General features: G+C 29.9%; 4 protein-coding genes across 5 annotated transcripts; 3 read left to right on the top strand and 1 right to left on the bottom strand.

Annotated features, from left to right (window-relative positions):
* The first annotated feature begins 891 nt into the window (after positions 1–891).
* On the top strand, positions 892–10,724 carry Pi4KIIIalpha (phosphatidylinositol 4-kinase III alpha). Of its 2 annotated transcripts, XM_017904823.1 has the most exons (23): positions 892–1,179; positions 2,022–2,415; positions 2,492–3,006; positions 3,088–3,403; positions 3,486–3,620; positions 4,038–4,262; positions 4,348–4,534; positions 4,615–4,825; positions 4,921–5,175; positions 5,252–5,604; positions 5,676–6,096; positions 6,162–6,269; positions 6,347–6,553; positions 6,620–6,896; positions 6,973–7,465; positions 7,534–7,669; positions 7,742–8,074; positions 8,143–8,430; positions 8,512–8,739; positions 8,820–9,163; positions 9,239–9,515; positions 9,600–10,006; positions 10,222–10,724. In XM_017904823.1, the coding sequence occupies exons 1-23, from the start codon at positions 1,090–1,092 to the stop codon at positions 10,445–10,447; spliced, it is 6,426 nt and encodes a 2,141-aa protein (XP_017760312.1). In that variant the 5' UTR covers positions 892–1,089; the 3' UTR covers positions 10,448–10,724. The 2 variants fall into 2 exon arrangements, with proteins under 2 accessions (XP_017760312.1, XP_017760313.1); XM_017904824.1 differs by lacking the exon at positions 3,486–3,620 and having other exon boundaries at positions 1,090–1,179; positions 10,222–10,447.
* A 151-nt stretch (positions 10,725–10,875) lies between these two features.
* Positions 10,876–11,817, bottom strand: LOC108550898 (NADH dehydrogenase [ubiquinone] 1 alpha subcomplex subunit 7). The gene is made up of 3 exons (XM_017904798.1): positions 11,655–11,817; positions 11,082–11,260; positions 10,876–10,974 (listed from the first exon to the last, which is right to left on the bottom strand). Exons 1-3 carry the CDS (start codon positions 11,718–11,720, stop codon positions 10,917–10,919), a joined length of 303 nt encoding a protein of 100 aa, XP_017760287.1. The 5' UTR covers positions 11,721–11,817; the 3' UTR covers positions 10,876–10,916.
* Positions 11,818–12,443: 626 nt separating this feature from the next.
* Sod1 (superoxide dismutase 1) lies at positions 12,444–13,944 on the top strand. The gene is made up of 4 exons (XM_017904790.1): positions 12,444–12,739; positions 12,830–12,926; positions 13,379–13,566; positions 13,664–13,944. Exons 1-4 carry the CDS (start codon positions 12,677–12,679, stop codon positions 13,772–13,774), a joined length of 459 nt encoding a protein of 152 aa, XP_017760279.1. The 5' UTR covers positions 12,444–12,676; the 3' UTR covers positions 13,775–13,944.
* Positions 13,945–15,894: 1,950 nt separating this feature from the next.
* On the top strand, positions 15,895–20,158 carry mus304 (mutagen-sensitive 304). Its single transcript, XM_017904796.1, has 14 exons — positions 15,895–15,972; positions 16,060–16,284; positions 16,369–16,657; positions 16,745–16,989; positions 17,065–17,195; positions 17,264–17,364; positions 17,431–17,571; positions 17,661–17,806; positions 17,876–18,288; positions 18,364–18,447; positions 18,512–18,648; positions 18,781–18,828; positions 18,897–19,454; positions 19,748–20,158. Exons 2-14 carry the CDS (start codon positions 16,075–16,077, stop codon positions 19,978–19,980), a joined length of 2,736 nt encoding a protein of 911 aa, XP_017760285.1. The 5' UTR covers positions 15,895–15,972; positions 16,060–16,074; the 3' UTR covers positions 19,981–20,158.
* The last annotated feature ends 198 nt before the right edge of the window (positions 20,159–20,356 follow it).

Genomic DNA, 20,356 nt, shown 5'->3' on the forward strand with positions numbered 1-20,356 from the left:
AAATATGAAATGTACATGTAAATGCGCAACTTAGTAACAACTAAAATTTCTAATTTATTTTACAATATTATTAATTAAACATAAGTATATTTTGTTACTTATTTGTTTCTTTTTTTTTTTTTGCTATTGTATTGCAATTTCAGCCATATTGAATCTCATAATTAAATTAGATTATCAATAAATCCACTTACCGAATCCTATTTTTTCATTAATTCATCTCTTCAGTAATTTTAATTTTTTTGAATTTCATGCGAAGATTTGAAATCTATAAGTTTTGGAATTAAAATCTTATTTAATATCTTCATTCACTTACGAATCATTACCGTTAACACAAAATTTAAACGATGACTTTAAGAAACAGAATCGATATATCAACTTGTAAATTACTATCGATTTTTAATAGCAACATATATAACTAACTTTATAAATTCCTTCAGTCACCTCAATCTTTTTGAATTTCATGCGAGGATTTAAAATCTATAAGTTTTGGAATTAAAATCTTATTTAATATATTCATTCACTTACGAATCACTACCGTTAACACAAAATTTAAACGATGACTTTAAGAAACAGAATCGATATATCAACTTGTAAATTACTATCGATTTTTAATAGCAACATATATAACTAACTTTATAAATTCCTTCAGTCACCTCAATCTTTTTGAATTTCATGCGAGGATTTAAAATCTATAAGTTTTGGAATTAAAATCTTATTTAATATATTCATTCACTTACGAATCACTACCGTTAACACAAAATTTAAACGATGACTTTAAGAAACAGAATCGATATATCAACTTGTAAATTACTATCGATTTTTAATAGCAAGATATATAACTAACTATAAATTTATGCAGTTACTGCTATTCACTTAATTGTTTTACACGATTATATAAAAAAATTAAATTTTTGGTCATTAAAATTTGATATGCGTTTGATAATTTTTAGAAATAAACTAAATTTCAACTTGTGCAAGTTTAAATATGGAATTTGAGCAATCGATAGGTCGAATAGCGAAAGGCGGTCTGTCAGTGAGACAAGCAGACGATATTTACAGGAATCATACGGCAAGTGGACAGTGGGCAAAATGGTGGCAGACGAGAAATTATTTTTCTCGAAAGCTGTCCAACATTTAGCTAGATGTCTAGCAGCAATAAAACCTACACCATGGGAAAAGGTGCGTTAATTATTAATCATCTATTGTAAATTAACGTATTACATATCAGTAAAAAACTTGACATTTAATTAGGATTAGGTTAATTTTAAGGACGTGTCAGCTGATATCCTGATATGTCATCTTGTGATATAATTCTAAGGACAATCTACTAGTCATCTAATGCACTAATGAAATGTTTGCAGTTAATTATTAACGTCATTATGCTATTAAATAAATGAATTTCGACATATGTTCCAGACATATTTCATTGTTTAAGGAATTGTTTTTGTAGACACAATTTTGCAAATAAAAAATTGCAGAATATGTATATTTTTATTTATTGACAAATCTTTTAATTTTTACTTTTATATTTATTAATTTGCAAGATTTTATTCTAGCTATTAAATTATGTTAATCTAATGTACATTAATATATGATACATAAATTAAAAAATTACAATTATACTAACAAGTCAGATATGAAATATTCTTAAAGGAAATGATGTATTATATCATAATAATCTCTTATGTAATTAACATTTATATGTACTTGATTTTAAATAAAATTATGATTTTTATTATAATGTATATTATGTGAGTATTTATTGTACCTTTCTCAGGCTATATAAAAAAAAAGTATGTACAATAATATTGATAACTTAAAATTAATTTTGACTGTAGTGACAATTAATAAATGTCATTAAATGCCATTTATATTAATAAGGAACAAAAGTTTGCAATGTTTGTGTCTATGGAACTTTGTCTTAAATCATATATTTGATTTACAGAGTTATATTTATATTGTATTAATATTATTAACAATTATTCTTCAATAATTATTAAAGAAACTTGTTTTTAATATAGGTTACACAGTTATTCAAGTTATGCCCACAAGAATCTGCTCAAGGTATATATCGGCTAGATCAAAGAGGTCAAGATACAACCATTGCATTAGGAATATACCTTTTGGAATCTGGTCTACAACATCGGGATAAAATATTACCTTATCTTCTACGATTATTACGTGGTCTTCCAAAAGCTGTGTGGTTGGATGAAGTCAAATGTTCACCTAGTGAACGTATTCCTGTTGCTGAACGTTTTAGCTTTTCCTTAAACACATTACTTAGTGATGTTGCAGCTAGATGTGAACCTGTACGTGAAGAAATAATTTCTACTCAAGTAGAAATATTGGCAGTGTTAACAAATCTCATTAGGGGATATAAAGATCAAAATGGCAATAGAGGAATGCAAGCAAAATGTATGTATTTTTATCATTGAATATATTTTATGTAATTATATATAATTATAATCATATTTTTGCCCTTTTTTTTCAGTATCATTGTGTAAATGTTTAGTTCCTGTGTTAATAGGCTTAGCTCGATCTATGGGTCGCTTTGCGTATACCGATCCACCTCTTCTTTGTCGTATTTTTCCAAGACCAGAACCACCCCTCTCAATACCAAATGCAGAAATGCGATTAACATCAGATAAAAAGCAACATAGTTTTTCGAACTTTCGACCGATTATTCCTCGGTCGTTAAGTGGTAACTTGAATCCTCATTCGGCTATAGATACTGCACCTAGTCTGTTGACCGGGGATTACGATTATCCCTGTGCCAAACGACCGTCGTTACGGTCTTATTTATCAATACCCTACGATCCGGCCACGTATTTTTTTAGTAGATATGGATCAAGTTTCAATCAGTTTCCACAAATGAGATGCAATGAGAGCCCTGAAAGAAGAGCTGGTATGCAATTTAATGTAGTGCATTTGCAAAGTGTACTAGCTTTAGCAAAGAAATTGCTGACTAAAGAAATTTTAACGTTTCTTGATGAAGAAGCCGAGCAAGTTAGTTACTTTATTTTATAATAAAATTTTATATCATTGCGTTGTAGGTTTAATTTGATTATGTACTTGTTTGCTTTGCAGGTTTATAACTCTGGTCAGGTGCAAATATTTCCTTACCGAACATTTAATGAGACAATGAATCTAGTAATGGTCGCCCTTTTACGGGAATTATTACAAAATCAACGCGATTTGCCTACTCCTTTCACAAGGGATGTGCAAGAATTTGTAAAGGGGCTTTTTTTATCTGGCCAGACAGAATTACAATCACGTCAACATGATGCAAGTGAACGTGAAGATATGGATACTAATTTTCGAACTGTAAATAGATTTAAAGTAAACGTTATGGCTAATTCTGCGTGTGTTGATCTTCTTGTTTGGGCAATTGGTGATGAAACTGGTAAGCAATACTATAAATCAGTGCTTGAATATAGTTTGAAAAACCATATACATATGTTTTTAATAATCTTGTTATGTTTTAGTAAAATTACTATTTAAAACCAAGTCTTCTGTGTCGGTAGGATTATCTATAGATCATTACATTATTTTTCCAGTGAGAGACCAGTATGATTTGTCCGCGCTATTCGCAGATATCAGTTCGATGCTGATTGGCGAGGGTATTCGAATTTAGCTTATATTGCATTTCGATTGATTGTCCTACATTTATGATAACCTTCAATAGTTTTAACTAACGAATACACCTCCTAGTCTGATAGTGCGTTAACGCGGTTCTCCTGTGACCTTTGTTGATCTGATTGTTATTCTACTAAACGTAATTCTCTTAGCTCATTCTAACTGTTTGTCCAATTATTAATGCAGAAATGAAAAACAAATATTCATAGGCAAGACCATTACCACGATATATACTTCTATGCACTGCTATTTTAAATCATTGTTACTGAGAGATTAATTTCCATACAGAGCTCTTCATTTCTTGGAAGGATTTGTTAGAATTAACAACAGTTATCAAATCCACGAATGACAGTGTACATATATTTGCAAATGTTATTTATGGATTTAAATATTATTTACAGGTGCGGATAGTTTATGCGGTCGTTTAGTTGAAAAAATTAATTCTAATCATGGACCAAAATTGGTGCTGGCACATATGCCTTTATTAATGGTATGCCTTGAAGGATTAGGAAAATTAGCGCAAAAGTTTCCTAATATAGCAAGTACGTCTATATATTACCTTCGAGACTTTCTTGTTGTTCCATCGCCCATACTACTTAAATTACATCGTCAACAAAGCGAAAGAGGTAGCATAAAATTGCCAATAAACGTTAACTTTATATTACTATCAATGTAATATATAAACTCAATGATAAAATTACCACTTTTAAGGAAAAGATATACAAGATCCAAAACAAACTACTTCCTCGATACAAACAGCATTTGAAAAACTGCGAGATGCAGCTATTGGCAATCTTTGTATTGCTTTAGAAGCTGCTCACTCTGTAAATCCAGATTGTGTGCCGGCATTAGTTGCCAGTGTGTCGAATAGATTATTCGCTGCCGATATATGTGACGGGTATCGCTTTATATCTCAATCAGTTTCTTGAATTTATATCGTTGTTTTTATATCTTACTTATTTATTTCAATACTTTTAGTGAATCCGATGATAGGACGAATAGCGAATTAATTTCGAAAAATATAGTAATCATGTTGGGACACGTTGCTGTTGCATTGAAAGACACTCCAAAAACTATGCGTACAATATTTCCGTTTTTCCAGCAATTATTTTGTCGCACCCCGAGTGATCTTGATTTTCTGATAGTGGATCAACTAGGATGTATGATCATAGCAAAATGCGAATCAAAGGTTCGGTTTAAAATTAGTAACTATTAAGTAAATTAGTTACAACTTCGTATAAAAATTGCAGCATAATAATATACAAAAATGTATTTTATTTTCAGATTTACGAAGGTATAATGCAAATGTTCTCTATGTCACTGGGCTCGAGTACAGCAACTTACGCTTCGAACGATGATCGCAAGCAGTATTGTCACGTAGCAAAGGCAGTCACAAATGCTCTTGCAAATATAGCAGCAAATCTTCAAGGTGAGACAGAATTGGACGATTTACTTCTTCATTTGCTTGAACTTTTCGTTCAACTTGGATTAGAGGGTAAACGCGCCAGTGATAAGGCGTCAAATAATATTACTGTAACGGTAATTAAAACTGATGATTTTAGTAATTGTGTGAAAGTTTCTAAAATTGAGTTTTAATCATTATATCCTATATTAGAAAGCAGCAAGTAGTGCAGGAAATTTAGGTGTACTTATTCCTGTAATCGCTATATTAGTGCGGCGGCTTCCACCTATACGACACCCACAAAAAAGACTTTTAAAGCTTTTTAAAGATTTCTGGCTTTATTGTGTGGTAATGGGTTTTGCCGGTGATCAGGCATCAAGATTGTGGCCTGGAGAATGGCATGAAGGCGTCAAAGAAATCGCTGTAAAATCGCCTTATCTTATTTCGCAAACTAGTGCACGACTTGAAATGAGAGAATTGCAGTATACCTCTGCTGTGCGAAATGATAGCGTTTCTTTGAATGAATTACAAGAATTAAGGAGTCAAGTGTTAAAAATAAGCACTCGGTATATATTCTTTTCGCTTTTTTTGTAAATTTATTCCGAAATACAATAATACAACCACTGTTTTTTCACAGAACTAACGATATATCGCAATATGTAACAAAATTACAATTTGCACAGTGCACATATTTATTATCAGTCTATTGGTTAGAGACATTGAGAGTAGCCAATAGTCCTGAACCTAGTTTACAACCAATAATGGAATATTTGTGCGACACAGATCTACAGAAAGATAAAAGTGGTATGTGGCAATGTATATGTTGTGTTGCTGACTCTGTCTTTGTAAAATTTAAAGATGTTATGCAGCGTAAACCGAAAGATGAAAGACGTGAAAAAGAGCTCGAAAATCATGCTCAATTTCTTCTGGTTTATTTTAATCATGTACATAAGCAGATTAGACGGATAGCAGATAAATATCTTAGTGCATTGGTAGATGCATTTCCGCATCTTTTATGGAATTGCAAAGTACTTTGGAGTATGTTGGATATATTACAGGTATGAATTCCCTTTTATTCTACATTTATGTATTATTATACTGGATGACATTATTATTTGTATAGATTTTATCATTCTCGTTGCAAATTGATCCAAACGAAGAGACACCAATTTTACGAATACCTAGTACACCATACAGTATTGAACTTATGGATACACTTGAGGCAAGAGAAGTACGTATATTAATAATACACGCATGATAAACTCAAATTACGCAAATATTGAAATTAAATATCAATGTACTATATAGACCATCGTGAAAGATTTCACTGCGAGGTGTAAGGGTATAGTACAAGAAGCCATGAAATGGGCACCTCAAGCCACTAGATCACATTTACAGGAATATGTAAACCAAATTCCATCTTCTGGATTAAAACATCATTCTGGTTTATGTTTATCAACGGATTCGGTCCTAGAATTTGTGGACCTTGCTATTCCAGCATCAGCTTTACCAAATGTAAAATAATATTTTTAATACCTAAAAATACTTTATTTTAAAAATAATAAAATGTCTTTGTTATAGACTAATTCATTAGATAAAAGACCTCGTGGTCCAAAAGGAGCCAGCTCTTGGCTTCTATCAATGATGTCGACACGATCACGATACGCTGGAGAAATAGCGGGAATGCTATCATTGGCGCAAACCGAATCATCTACTTCTGAAATATCATTCGAAGAAATCAGAAACAAAGTTGTTGATTTGTTAATTGATGCTGTATGGATGGCTTGCCGTGCTCGAAATGATGTAAATCATCGTAGTGCTCTTTGGCGTGCCACTGCATTATTAATCTCTATGCCTGGTAATTGAAAACAACATATTTTTGAAAATTACTTAATCTCATTTTCCAATTCATTATATCTTAATTTCATTTACAGGGACACATAGACGTTTATTGCATACAGTAGCTTCTTCTCAAATTGAATTGTTCACTCCTGCAGCTATGACCACAGCAGTTGAATGTTGGCAGTGGATACTCACTGTGCGGCCAGATTTAAAGCTGCGATTCTTACAAGAAATGCTCGTAGCATGGCAGTATACCGTTGACAAAAGAATGGGATTATTTGCGCCCGACGAAGAAGAAGTTAGTCCGTTAGCAGTATACGAGGGTTGCAAGTTAGGTCCAAATCCTCCGCAAGTGAAACCTCACGATATTTGGGTTACATTTATTGTAGAGTTAATCGAAACTGCTAAATATTGTTGTCAAGAAACAGTTGATATGATTGTTACATTGTTACATCGGTCATTGCCCATGACTGTTGGTGCTTCCGGCGAAGAACCTGGAATGAGTCGTCACGTTGCTGCGGTTGGAGTGCGTTTTAAATTGCTTTCTTGTGGACTACTTCTTCTTCAAGGAGATATCTTAGCAAGGTACCATATTGCATACGAAACTCAATGCCTTTAGAAGTAACCGAGCAAGTAATAAATTTTGTTCATAGGACATTGAGCAAAAATGTATTACGAGAACGCGTATATTGTAATTGTTTGGATTATTTCTGTCGTGATCGTCAAGTACCAACGCAAGAATTAGAACAACTTCATGAAGATTTAGTTACACTTATCCGTTTTTGGCAAGTTAGTAGAATAGTCGCAATTTAAAAAATATTGGTTCTTTTTCTTAGTAATATTCATTTCATTGTTTTACAGGTAATGCACAGTGATAAAAAATATTTAGTAATGACAGGTAATGAAAGTGAATTTGAAATGTTAACACCGCAATCGTGTTCAACTGGTGGTTTTGGAGCTAGTGAAACAATTAGCTCTTTGAGTACAGCTTTAGGTACAACAAATACTGAATATTCGAAAACATCGACGAGTGTATGGATTAATACAGTTCCAATGTCTACCAGTAGTAATACACTGGGTAAACGTAGTAATCGTAGTAAGCGTGTCATGAATGCTAGCGTTTTCGTAAAAGATTATATAAAGAAAAGAAACTTGATTCTTGAACTACTAGCAGTTGAAATAGAGATGTTATTGGTAAGTTAAATTTTGCAGTCTATATTTGTTTTTCTAAATGTTTTAATACCCCTTGGTGCTTTTGACAGGTTTGGAGGAATCCTAGTGGAAGACAAGAACTTACGCTTCCAGGTGAATCAAGTATTGCAGAATGGCGCGCTAAGGGTATGAACGATCGGTGGCGAGAATATACACGCCTTGCGTGGGAAATTAGTCCTGTTCTTGCTATATTTTTACCAGTTCGATTGAAAAATTCAGAAATTATTATTAAAGAAGTATGTGGTCTTGTTCGTCTTAAACCTGTACCAGTTATGCATGTCCCAGAAGCTTTACAATATCTCGTTACGACTGATACTTTACTTAATGATGTACCTGAAGTAAGGATATTTCTTGAATAATATTTCGAAAATTTTATGTAGTTACACATTTTGAATTATTAATTCGATATATTTTTTTAGTTGGTGTATATGCTAACATGGGAGAGAGTGTCGCCTATTCAAGCTCTAGCGTACTTTTCTCGTCAATTCCCTCATCATCCAATCTCTGCACAATATGCAGTAGAGGTGCTAAGTAGCTATCCAGCAGATGCTGTACTTTTCTACATACCACAACTTGTACAAGCTGTACGTCATGATACTATGGGTTATGTGATAGAATTTATAAAGAAGATCGCTAAGCGTTCACAAGTGAGTGTTACATGTATTATTCATTCATTATTGTTGTTTACAAAATTACTATTTTGATTATTATTCTTAATTTGATATAGGTAGTAGCACATCAATTAATTTGGAACATGCATACGAATATGTACATAGACGAAGATAAACAAATAGATCCTGTTCTATATGATATATTAGATTCGCTCGTAAAATGTATTTTAGGATCGTTATCTGGTCCAGCAAAGCAGTTCTATGAAAGAGAATTCGACTTTTTCGAAAAAATTACGAATATTTCAGGCGAAATAAGGCTATATCCTAAAGGCCCTGAACGCAAAGCAGCGTGTTTAAGAGCTTTATCAAAAATCAAAGTTCAACCTGGTTGCTATTTACCGTCTAATCCTGAAGCTATGGTAATTGATATTGATTATCAAAGTGGCACTCCTATGCAGAGGTAAATATTTATATTATTTTTTAAGAATATTTTGTATTGTAGTTATTAGTATTTGATATATTATTGTATTTGCAGTGCCGCAAAAGCACCATTTTTGGCGCGTTTTAAAGTACAAAAATATGGAATTAACGAATTAGAAAATATTGCATTAGCAGTATCAACAAATGGCAAAGTGGATATTAAAAGAGATCCAGTAAAAGAAACATGGCAAGCTGCTATTTTTAAAGTTGGAGATGATGTCAGACAAGATATGTTAGCTTTACAAGTGATTAGTATTTTCAAGAATATATTTCAAAAAGTTGGTTTAAATTTGTTCTTGTTCCCATATAGAGTTGTAGCTACAGCCCCTGGGGTAAGTAACTTCATAGTTACAAGAATTTTAATGTACATTTTGTATAAATGTTATTAGGTTTAGAAATACTAATACATATTTCAGTGCGGTGTGATAGAATGTGTACCTAATGCTACTTCACGCGATCAACTTGGTCGCACGACTGATATCGATATGTACCAATATTTCGTCACACGTTATGGGGATGACACAACAAAAGAATTTCAAAACGTACGCCGAAATTTCGTAAAGTCAATGGCTGCTTACAGTGTTATCACGTATCTTTTACAAATAAAAGATCGTCACAATGGCAACATTATGTTAGACACCGAAGGTCATATCATACATATCGACTTTGGATTCATGTTTGAAAGTTCGCCTGGTGGTAATTTAGGCTTTGAGCCTGATATTAAGCTAACTGATGAAATGGTGCTTGTAATGGGAGGTAAAATGGAAGCTGCACCTTTCCGTTGGTTTATGGAATTATGTGTACAAGCTTTTCTCGCCGTAAGGTAAATGAAAATAAATACTTAAAAGATTTGAAAACATAATTCTTTAAGTTTTAGTATTTAATATAAATGACACATAATTAATTGATACAATAGTTAAATAATTTAATCAAATCTTCTTGCCCATTTTTTCTTTTTCGTTTAGAAATAACAATCACCATCATTTGAAATAGTGCTTTTTCCAGAAATTTTGATCAAATTATAATATTATTTTGCAGACCTTACCAAGAGGCTATTATTTCTCTAGTTTCTCTAATGCTTGATACCGGATTGCCATGTTTCCGTGGACAAACGATTAAACTTTTACGCGGCAGATTCGTACCGACAGCAACTGATCGTGAAGCGGCGGCCTATATGCTCAATGTTATACGTAACAGCTACCTCAATTTCCGTACGAAAACTTACGACATGATACAGTATTATCAAAATCAAATTCCCTATTAAATTACTGTTTCTACATGACTTTCGTTGACGATTGTTAATTTATAATGAAGAAATTTATTATTTCTGCGAAAATTGTTAAACGAATACATCATGTACTATATCGTTAGATGCAACGGCAATGAATCTGTTGCTTGTACAAACCCCTCAGTGTCAATGTTATTCTTCGATTCACATAAATTTTATGAAAGCATTGTGCTCTGTATGTATGTAACAATAATGTATTATAACTTGGAAAAATTATCCTATATACCTGCTATCAAGCAGAAAATGTGTATATGAGAAACATTCCTCTGTTTATTATTTATGTACTGTTATCAGTTAAACATTAAATGGGAAAATAATTAAATAATTTATAATTTAATTACAAATAACTTATTAATATCTCATTACTCGTACACGTAACTCTTATATTTGAATTAATTTTATCTATTATATACTATACTCAATGTACAATTAACATTCATGTTACTTATTTTGCTATTCGTTTATATGGTTCATTCAATTTTTTTTGCACCGCATCACTTACCCTGAAATTATGTTCAATGTACTTTACATTAAACAGTATTATAACAATACCTTTTGTAACTGTTTCAGTATTTAGTTTCTACATATAGAAAGTTAAAAATATAATCACCCTGCTTCTAGCTGCTTCTCTGAAAATATCACAATTGGTGGTTGTACAAGACGCCTGGCATCACGAGTATAATAATACACTTTTGAAGTTTTATGATATGGTCCATCAGGTATATGTGGAGGTGGTTGTGTACGTTCAGAAATTTCATCTGTATATCTTAAAAATGGTACAACCTTCCTCTGTAACATTCATTTCGTTTCACATAAATATTTTTTCACTAACATTAAAGTTCTTCAATTTTTAAGTTATTTTTATACACATATGCATAGAAATTATTATTTTATTTCAAAGTTTTAAATAAACATAATATTAAAGTTACGTTAACCGTAACTTTTCGCAATTTCCTTTTGGAAAATATAATAATAATCGATACATAACCAAAAAGATAGAAACAATCTTTAAAATAAAATTTAACTTTATTGAACGATTAGTATTAACGATATTAAACAAAGGCAGATATTAAACGAAAACGTTTTCAATATGTTAATAAAAAAAAGCAGGAAGTTGCATAATATCTAAAAATATTAACACTATAAAACGCAAATTAAACGAACACTTTAAAACATTACTTACACTTCGACCAAAAGTTTTAATAAGCTCTACTAATGGAGTTACACTGCGATGTTCAACTTTTTTCATTTTTAATAATTACTTTTGATTTAATTCGAAGTTGATAAATTCTAATATAAACCACTGTATATACAAAACGACCAGCGCTACACTCGATACTGCTATATCAGCTATTATCTGAGTCTCGAAGTTCGATAGTTTAATGTAATGTTAAAGTATCGATATCGTTTCTTTTAATTATTGAGTGCGGCAATATGAACATTTTAAATTATTTTGAATAATCTCATGTATACGAAAATTAAAAGAATAATTATTTATTGCATGAAGTTATTAGTAATTCGAAATTATTTTTAAGTTCCAAATTATGGTGAAGATTTTCTTTAGTGACTTTGCTCTCAATTTGATTTTCCTCTGGTTTTTCAAAAATGACTGTATTTTAATATCGAAAAGAAATATAGATCGAAGGAGCTTGAAACAATAATGTAATTCTGCTAGTTTTTCGAGGAAAAATATAAAATTAAAAAAAATACAAAAAATTATTAAAAATATTATCTTCTATAATATATTTCAAAATCATCAATATCAGTCCACGTACTCTGTATGTATGATACAATTTTTATATAAAAATCGATTTGAAAGGAATCACAGTAATGTAATAAGTGATATGTCAAAATTACCCTAGTAATTAATACTGAATAACGCCATCTCGAGTGCAAACTTCAAACTACCGAGTTATTTCATAATTTCTCTTTGCGTAGCGTAACTTCAAATGGTTTCTCTGCTCATCCTGTATTTACGTACGTTAATGGTCATTGATTGTAACGTCGTATGATACTTCATTGCTTTCGCTAAACGGTAAGGTCATCATTTTATCAGCCGACGTGCTCAATATACGATACGTCACTGTATTTGCGTCCGTGATTCAGCAAAACGATAATTACATTTCATAACTAAACGGTAGTTGTTACCGAAGAACTACATTTTACAAGCGATTGTCATTCGGTGTAGTCGAGAAACTTCTAAAGATGGTTAAAGCCGTGTGCGTCCTTCAGGGTGAAGCCAAAGGCACTCTCTATTTTGAACAACCGGTAAATAATTTTTTTGATTATATTAACTTAATGTATTATTCTATCTTGTATATATATTGTCTTATTTTCTGTACTATAATTGTTGAATAGGAAAATGCTGCTGCAGTCAAGGTCACCGGTCAGGTAACCGGTTTAAAGAAAGGATTGCACGGTTTCCACATTCATGAATTCGGCGATAACACTAATGGTATGCATTATTGTCAGTATTTTATAGTTTCATGATCTTATTCTTTGTAATTGACGTTACAAATTTTTTGATAATAATTAAGTACAGTTTAATTCATAAAAAGATTGTATTGGTTGGAACTTTGATGACATTTGAAACAGATACGGATTTTAAAGGTCAACAGATAATAACATGTAAATATAAATAAATCTTAATTTTTAATTTTTCAATTTTTATAAAAGATTTCATCTTGTTACATTAATAATTGATACCCATTGAAAATTTTTTATAATTAATTGAAAAACAGATGTAATACTTTGTTGCTAAAATTTTTTAATTTTATTAAATATTAACCCATGAGATGATTCCACCTTGTTAGACATAAATAGTTGTTATTTGTATATGTAATGAAGAAATTTTTATATAAATACACATTGAAATTTATAATATTATTACTTTTATACATTTAACAGGTTGTACAAGTGCTGGTGCACACTTTAATCCATTAAAAAAGGATCATGGTGGTCCTGATTCAGATGTACGTCATGTTGGAGATTTGGGAAATGTTGAAGCAGATGCAAGTGGTGTTGCTAGTGTTAACATAAATGACAAGGTCATCCAACTTCAAGGGCCACACAGCATAATTGGCAGAACACTTGTAGTAAGTATTGTGTAATACCTTTTTATGAATTTCTATAATTAATTATGTTGTATGTTGTATATATAGTAGATATAATTTAATTTTTTTTTTATTACAGGTTCATGCTGATCCAGATGATCTTGGCAAAGGTGGAGTAGAATTATCAAAAACTACAGGAAATGCTGGTGCTCGTATCGCTTGTGGTGTTGTTGGAATTGCAAATGCCTAAATATATATTCTAATACAATAACAAAAGCAATACAAATTATTACTAGAAATTACACAATGATTATTATAATTTGAATATAAGTTTAAATATCATTCCTAATTTCTTGTAATATAAATCTTTTACTTATGTAATCTGTGGTACAATTTCAATAAAGTAAATGTCATAATACATTTGTAAGTGTCTTTCTGTGTAAAAATTCCTTTTTAAATTTCATTTTCTTTATTTCATATAACATTTCAGTCATGTTTAAAATTAAATGGTAACATAACCAAAGATATATAAATTTAATCCTGCACGTAATTTTTATTTTTAATAAGTAATATCTCGTTCAAAAAATTAATATCAAGTAATATTTATATAATTCAAGTTATCATGTGTCTTAGATTATAATATCAGGTAATAAACAACCATTTTTTAAACAACACGTGGTTACAGATAAATATTATATAATCATAAAATATAGTCTGTGGTACTGATATAATAAGATTCTAAAATCGGTCAGATATTAAAATGTTCCAAGCATGGATACAACAAATAAAGAATTTTAGTCGGGTTTATATCAAACCAATTTAAAACTGCTTCTTTGTTTGTGATATATTTAAAAAAAATTAGGTATAATATTTTCGTTATAATAATTTAGAAGGCACATTTTAGAAATACATAATTTGTTTTCACATAATGATATTAAATATTTGATCATGAATGACTTTGAATCTGAAATTTGACGGTACTATTATAAGATGCTTTAATTTATAATTTCACTGTTCTACCAACTATATAATATCAACCTTACTATCCTTGTGTCATTTATAGTTTTACTAGTACGATGTAGAATGAAAATTATTATATCACTGATGACTGATTAAATTTAACTATTTTTATTCTTATATTTAGTATTTCGGACACTGTGAGGCGTGCAATGATTCTTCACAGATGACGCACGTTTGATGTAATGCATTCAGAACATGTATGTACAGACAGAAATGAATGGAATAGTAATATTTGCAAATATCGAAAATTAAGACTGAGTAGGAATTATCGTTTACATAAAAGTCTTGTTCTTTATAACATACTTCAAAATCATCGAGATCAACCTACGCAGTTTTATTCAATTTTTTTTGTCTAAATTATGAGCAAAAGCACCTTATTTTTTCAAGTTTCCTAATCTATATTTTTTTCTAATGTTAAATTACAATTTTCCTTTGAAAAATCTGAAAAAATATAAATACATTTAGGACAAACGCGTCAAAGTAAATTTTTGTTGATTTAAGATTTATATTTTTTGATTATTGGTTCATTATCTTTAAACTTGATTTTTTGTTTGATCGTTGGGTTAATTTTTCCATTTACTAGTATCTTATGCCTCTTATCTCATAAAGTTATTTCTGTTTGTATATACTTTGTTTTTTCTCATTTTGTATTTCTCTGCATAAATTAAAAAATGTATTATGTATTATGAAATATACTTTCATCTACCTTATTTAAAATCTCATAGCTAAAATTAATTTTAATAGTTTCGAATAATACTAAAATTTTAATTTTATTCCGTGTGAATCGTTAATGTTAAAAATAATACTAAAATGGTGAGACAATGAGATACATTGAGTGATACGTCTCTTCTATATTTTACATATACATATAACGAAATTGCAAGAGGGAATACACAGCGGATATACTTTGCCTGTAGTATTAATTATTTATATTATTATCGATTTAAATTATATAGAGAATAGAGTCTTTTATTTTTTCTTCTATATAGGAGAAACGAACTAGTTTGACATATTTTTCCACTAGTCTTTAAATTACACTGTTATGTTGGTAATACGTTACTTTAGGTAGAATGATATCATCTCTCAGTACGTTTTGAAAGTAAAGTTTTGTTGTACTATTGGTTTAAAATGAATTTCGGACATTCTAATTGTTCTAACAGGCTTCTATAATAAATTCATACGTATCATGCAGTACAAAGTTGTTACATCTTTATCAAATTTTTATATTATTCTGGCAATTTTAGCAGGAATTATAAAATAATTACGGGGTTAGAATGAATGAGTACTCAAAAGAAAGAGATGATACTTTATAATAATTATTTATCGTATTATTAAAAGTTGAATGAAATGGAATATTCATAAAAATTGTAGCTCTAAATAACAATTTTATTATTTTCAAATAAATAAGGTTAATAGATAATATATGATGTAAGTATCTTCAATTGGATACCAAAAATAACAGGATTACATATTAAATATAATTAAATTTTTTTTTTATTTTACTGTATATTGTAGTTGAAGCAAGTTAAAATGTTTAAACGAATAGAAGTTAACAGACAGAATGAACATTCTCTACCTGCCAAACGACCAAAGTATGACATAAAGAGAGTAAATAGTTCTATAAATAATAAAGAGTCAACAAGTAAAAAGCATGGAAAGTCAGATGATGTTTGGGGAGATGATTTTGCTGATGAAGATATTGAAGAAATGGATTTTGTAGCAACTCAAGCTTGCTTACAGGTATTGCTTATATTTGATCATTTTATATCTATTTAGGTTCTTATATAGATGTGTAATTGTTTATCACGTTTATTTAATTTTCAGGAAGATAATGTTATAAGTCAACCTAACACAGACCAAATATCCCCATTTAAACAGAGATATAATAGTACACCATCTACTAGTAGAAATGTTTCTAATTTAAATGGTAATAATTATAAATTATCAAAAGCTTCTACATATGCAGTACAATATAGTAATCATAGGAAAGAAGTAGAGAACTTAAAAGATATGAGTACTGTAGTTTCTGTTAATTATAAAGAATTTGAAGATAAATTAATGAATAAAAAAGTATATAATTCAACATTTAAGTTGGATGGTAATGATATTTCAGGTAATATTGCAGGACACTATATTTTAGAAAATTGACTTTTTCATCATATTTTTCCATATTATTATATTCTATAATTTGTAATTTTAGAATTAGGATATACAAAAGAACTGGAAAAGCTAAAACTTGAAAATAAGAGATTATTAGATGATTTTATAACTAAAGAGGGAGAAGCAGTATTTTTACGAAATCAATTGCAGCAAACTCAGTTAAGAGCAGAGAATGATAGATTAGAAAGAACACGTTTTATTGAAGAACAAGAAACTCGACATAGGTCAGAAATTAATGCCATTTGTAAAGAGAAGGAATATTTAAAGACACAATTTGAATTGCAAGTTAGTATTTATGAATAGCAAATCTTTTTATTCTATTTTATACGATAAATTCTGATTTTTTTCTTCCTGTTTTAGACATTTGAAGTAGGAAACTTAATGGAACGTTGTAAATTGTTAGAAAGTGGAAGTGTTAAATTAACAGAACCACATACTATAAATTTAAATGTTCCTATGAATAAAAGCAAATTTAATTCACTAATGAATCGGTAAATAAATAAAATATTTTTTTTTTTAATATATTTTTTCTTTCATATTTTAATATAATTGATTTTAGATCATCAGTTTCAATTACAAAACCAGTAAAAGTCAGAGAAGCTTGTATACAAACCAACATGCTGAATAAAAGTAGTTATTTTCTTAAAATATGGAATCCATGTAAGTGGACTATAATTTGAGGAAATTAATAATTTTAATGAAAAATTTAATAAGGACATATTGCAGATTTTCCTCTTGGAGCAATTCCGAATTCAATATATGATCCTTCGCAATCGGAGAAGTCTGTAGTTGATATCCAAATTATAGAGAAAACTGGAAGACGAAATTTGCCTATTTTACAAGAGGAAAATACATTTAGAATATTCGGTAAAAGTTTTTTTCGGTTGAAGTTTTTACTTTATGTCTTTTATTTCACTTAAAAATGAATTATATTTTTATCATTTTTTTTTTTACAGAAAATCCGGAATTAGTAAAACCTGTAACGACTATAATAGACGATAAGAAATTATCGGTGGAATTTATTTTACCGGAAATAGCTGTTCTTCAGCGAAAAACAAGTTCAGAACTTGAGGCGGAAAATATTATACCGATAACAAATAAAGTAAATTATTTATTATCATAACTTATATTATTTTCACAAATTATTTTTAACAAAAAAAAAATATTTTAGTTAGTTTCTACTGCGAGGGAATTAATTTTAAATATAATAATTGTTCTTCAAACAATTTCACAAGCTATGAAAAACGACGATATTCGAGATATGAACGATATTTATTTTTCTGCCTTATATTCGAGTTCTGACTTCAATGGGAAATGTGTATGTTCTGCGAATGCATGGCACGAATGCGAACGTGGTGTCGAAACTAGAAGAGTATTCGGCTTGTTGTCATACGTAGCTTTGGAATCGACTTACCTCAGCAAGTATATTGCAGGAAAAACACGTTTACTCGTAGAAAGGGACGAATCTTATAAGCTTTACTCATGTCAAATGGTTCGCTATAATACATGGTCGGAAAAAGATCATGAGTTTGAGATGCTTAAGATGATATTGCATTTCGTTGTTTTAGTTGGAACTACGGTAATGTAGATGAAACATAAGTTGATAATGAAAGACAATGATTGTTTATTAATATTAAACTTTTATTATTTTTAGAGAAGGTCTCATCAATTTAGTGGTCTTATATGTGCAATTATGATGGTTGTTTACAATGTACATAAAAAAGTCGATTACTGTTCTGAAGGGTACGCAAATAATATTTGTACATTTCTAAATATATATTTCTATTAAAATTTTTTTTTGTTTCAGACTGGAATATATTTACCAGATATTTAAGGAAATAGTATTCTGTAGACCTTTACCATATTGTTACTCTTTAGTCAGCAGTTTAATGATGATTTTTGTGAAGTCTACAACGTATTTAAAGAAACTTTGTATTAATTCACGTATGTAATTTGTTATACTAATAATGAGTATTATTTTTCTACAAAGTATTTTATATCGGTATATTACACCAATAATGAAAAAATGTAAGCAAAAATATAATTTTCGTAACGAAATTATTATCGTGTTTGTAGAATCAATGGCGGTGAACAACTGGAAGGGTTCTTTACATTTTACTCCAGGTAAATTAATCTTTTTTTCTTTTAAGTAAATTTTAATTTAATAACAAATTCGAAAATTTCCGTTTTAGATGCCTGTCCGCTGCAAATTTTTTTAGCACAGGTGGAAAATCATCAGTTCGATCTACTAGCTGCAATAGACATTACAGATGTATTGTTACAATTTGTACAATATATATTACACACGGATATTATTCCTTTGAGATCAGAAACCTTGAATTCTTGTAATTGTTGCATGAAGTTATTAAGATTCACTATTAAAACACTGTGTAAATGTTCTGAGGCAAATCTAGAAGTCAGTGGAAACTTTAATATAAACAGTTTTCTTGTGCGAAAGACAGATTTTTGCAATTTGAAAAGCATTTGTGCCAAACACTCGTCGTTTAACACAGCGACCAGCAAGATGTGTATACGTGAAATATATCAAGATAAGTTTTCAGACGAAGACACTTGGTCAATTATGAAGAGGAAACAGTCAAAAGTACTGAGAGCCGGAATAAGATTCTTGTCTCACTTAGCAATATGTGATCCCGATTTTGTAATTCGATTGTCGGATATCGAAGATTCATTCCATTTATTCATGAAGAATTTAAGTGCCTTCGATAACTTTGTTCTTCATGAAAATGAACGTAAGTATGAATACATTCTATTTTAAAAACAGTATGATCGTGCTAATTCTGAAACTTCCTTTTCATGGATACCCTTGTTATATCTTTTTTTGTTCTCGAGATACGAGTCATTTTAATTTTGTCTCCATTTATCAGGCCACGAGAATTTTTATATTTCCGTCCAGCTTATTATTCATTTTCCGTCATCAGTAGATTTCAGTTTCTTGAATACCTCCACAGTATTGTTTCGACCTTATCTAATTTCCAAATAATGGAGTAATTAATTTATTAATCGTAATGAAATTTTTTTACAGAAGAAGCTATGAATCGAATAAAACAAACATTTATTTTTGACAAAATGCCACAATCGCAAACCGAGCAATTCGGAACAGGTGTCCCTATAAAGCAGTTAGACATGATGTCAAATTTCGAGAAATCTGTTGTTCAACCATCTTCGACGAAACCCAAAAAGAGCGAGAATCATAACAAATTTTTGGTCACGATGAAATCGCTATTTAATAGCAAATTAGATGTCTCCAATCATTAAAAATCTGAAACTGGTGTTGTATCATAACACCGGTATCGTCAAATCAATCGAATACATACCCATTGAAAACCGAAACTTAAAATTCCAGATTCTCGGATGTTAGTAATTTCTTGTACATATTGCTTTATAATTTATCTGAAAATTTGTTAATAAATATCGCGTTTTACAATAAATACGAGCCCCAACATTTTAACATTTTAATTACACGAATTTGTCTATTGAAATAATTAAGTATTAGCAAATATCTAACATTTATAAACATGTTTTACCCTATCAATTGTTGCTCTATTGTAACCCCTTGTACATAATACTGTTTTAAATTTATCCAGCAAGGAAATATTTTATAACAAGAATAAAACATTACGTACCTTATTTA

Source organism: Eufriesea mexicana, unplaced genomic scaffold (assembly GCF_001483705.2).
Source record: "Eufriesea mexicana isolate 0111107269 unplaced genomic scaffold, ASM148370v2 scaffold3377, whole genome shotgun sequence".
In the NCBI taxonomy this organism is placed as follows: Eukaryota; Metazoa; Arthropoda; class Insecta; order Hymenoptera; family Apidae; genus Eufriesea; species Eufriesea mexicana.

Coding starts and splice junctions, on each gene's coding strand:
- Pi4KIIIalpha (XM_017904823.1), top strand. CDS start 1,090: ATGGTGGCAGACGAGAAATTATTTTTCTCGAAAGCTGTCCAACATTTA. Junction 6,554..6,619: donor CAGCATCAGCTTTACCAAAT/GTAAAATAATAT, acceptor TCTTTGTTATAG/ACTAATTCATTAGATAAAAG. Junction 9,516..9,599: donor TTGTAGCTACAGCCCCTGGG/GTAAGTAACTTC, acceptor TACATATTTCAG/TGCGGTGTGATAGAATGTGT.
- LOC108550898 (XM_017904798.1), bottom strand. CDS start 11,720: ATGAAAAAAGTTGAACATCGCAGTGTAACTCCATTAGTAGAGCTTATT. Junction 11,261..11,654: donor TTAAAACTTTTGGTCGAAGT/GTAAGTAATGTT, acceptor TGAATGTTACAG/AGGAAGGTTGTACCATTTTT. Junction 10,975..11,081: donor GAGAAGCAGCTAGAAGCAGG/GTGATTATATTT, acceptor ACATAATTTCAG/GGTAAGTGATGCGGTGCAAA.
- Sod1 (XM_017904790.1), top strand. CDS start 12,677: ATGGTTAAAGCCGTGTGCGTCCTTCAGGGTGAAGCCAAAGGCACTCTC. Junction 12,927..13,378: donor ATTCGGCGATAACACTAATG/GTATGCATTATT, acceptor TACATTTAACAG/GTTGTACAAGTGCTGGTGCA. Junction 13,567..13,663: donor TAATTGGCAGAACACTTGTA/GTAAGTATTGTG, acceptor TTTTTATTACAG/GTTCATGCTGATCCAGATGA.
- mus304 (XM_017904796.1), top strand. CDS start 16,075: ATGTTTAAACGAATAGAAGTTAACAGACAGAATGAACATTCTCTACCT. Junction 16,285..16,368: donor CAACTCAAGCTTGCTTACAG/GTATTGCTTATA, acceptor TTTAATTTTCAG/GAAGATAATGTTATAAGTCA. Junction 17,572..17,660: donor AAATACATTTAGAATATTCG/GTAAAAGTTTTT, acceptor TTTTTTTTACAG/AAAATCCGGAATTAGTAAAA.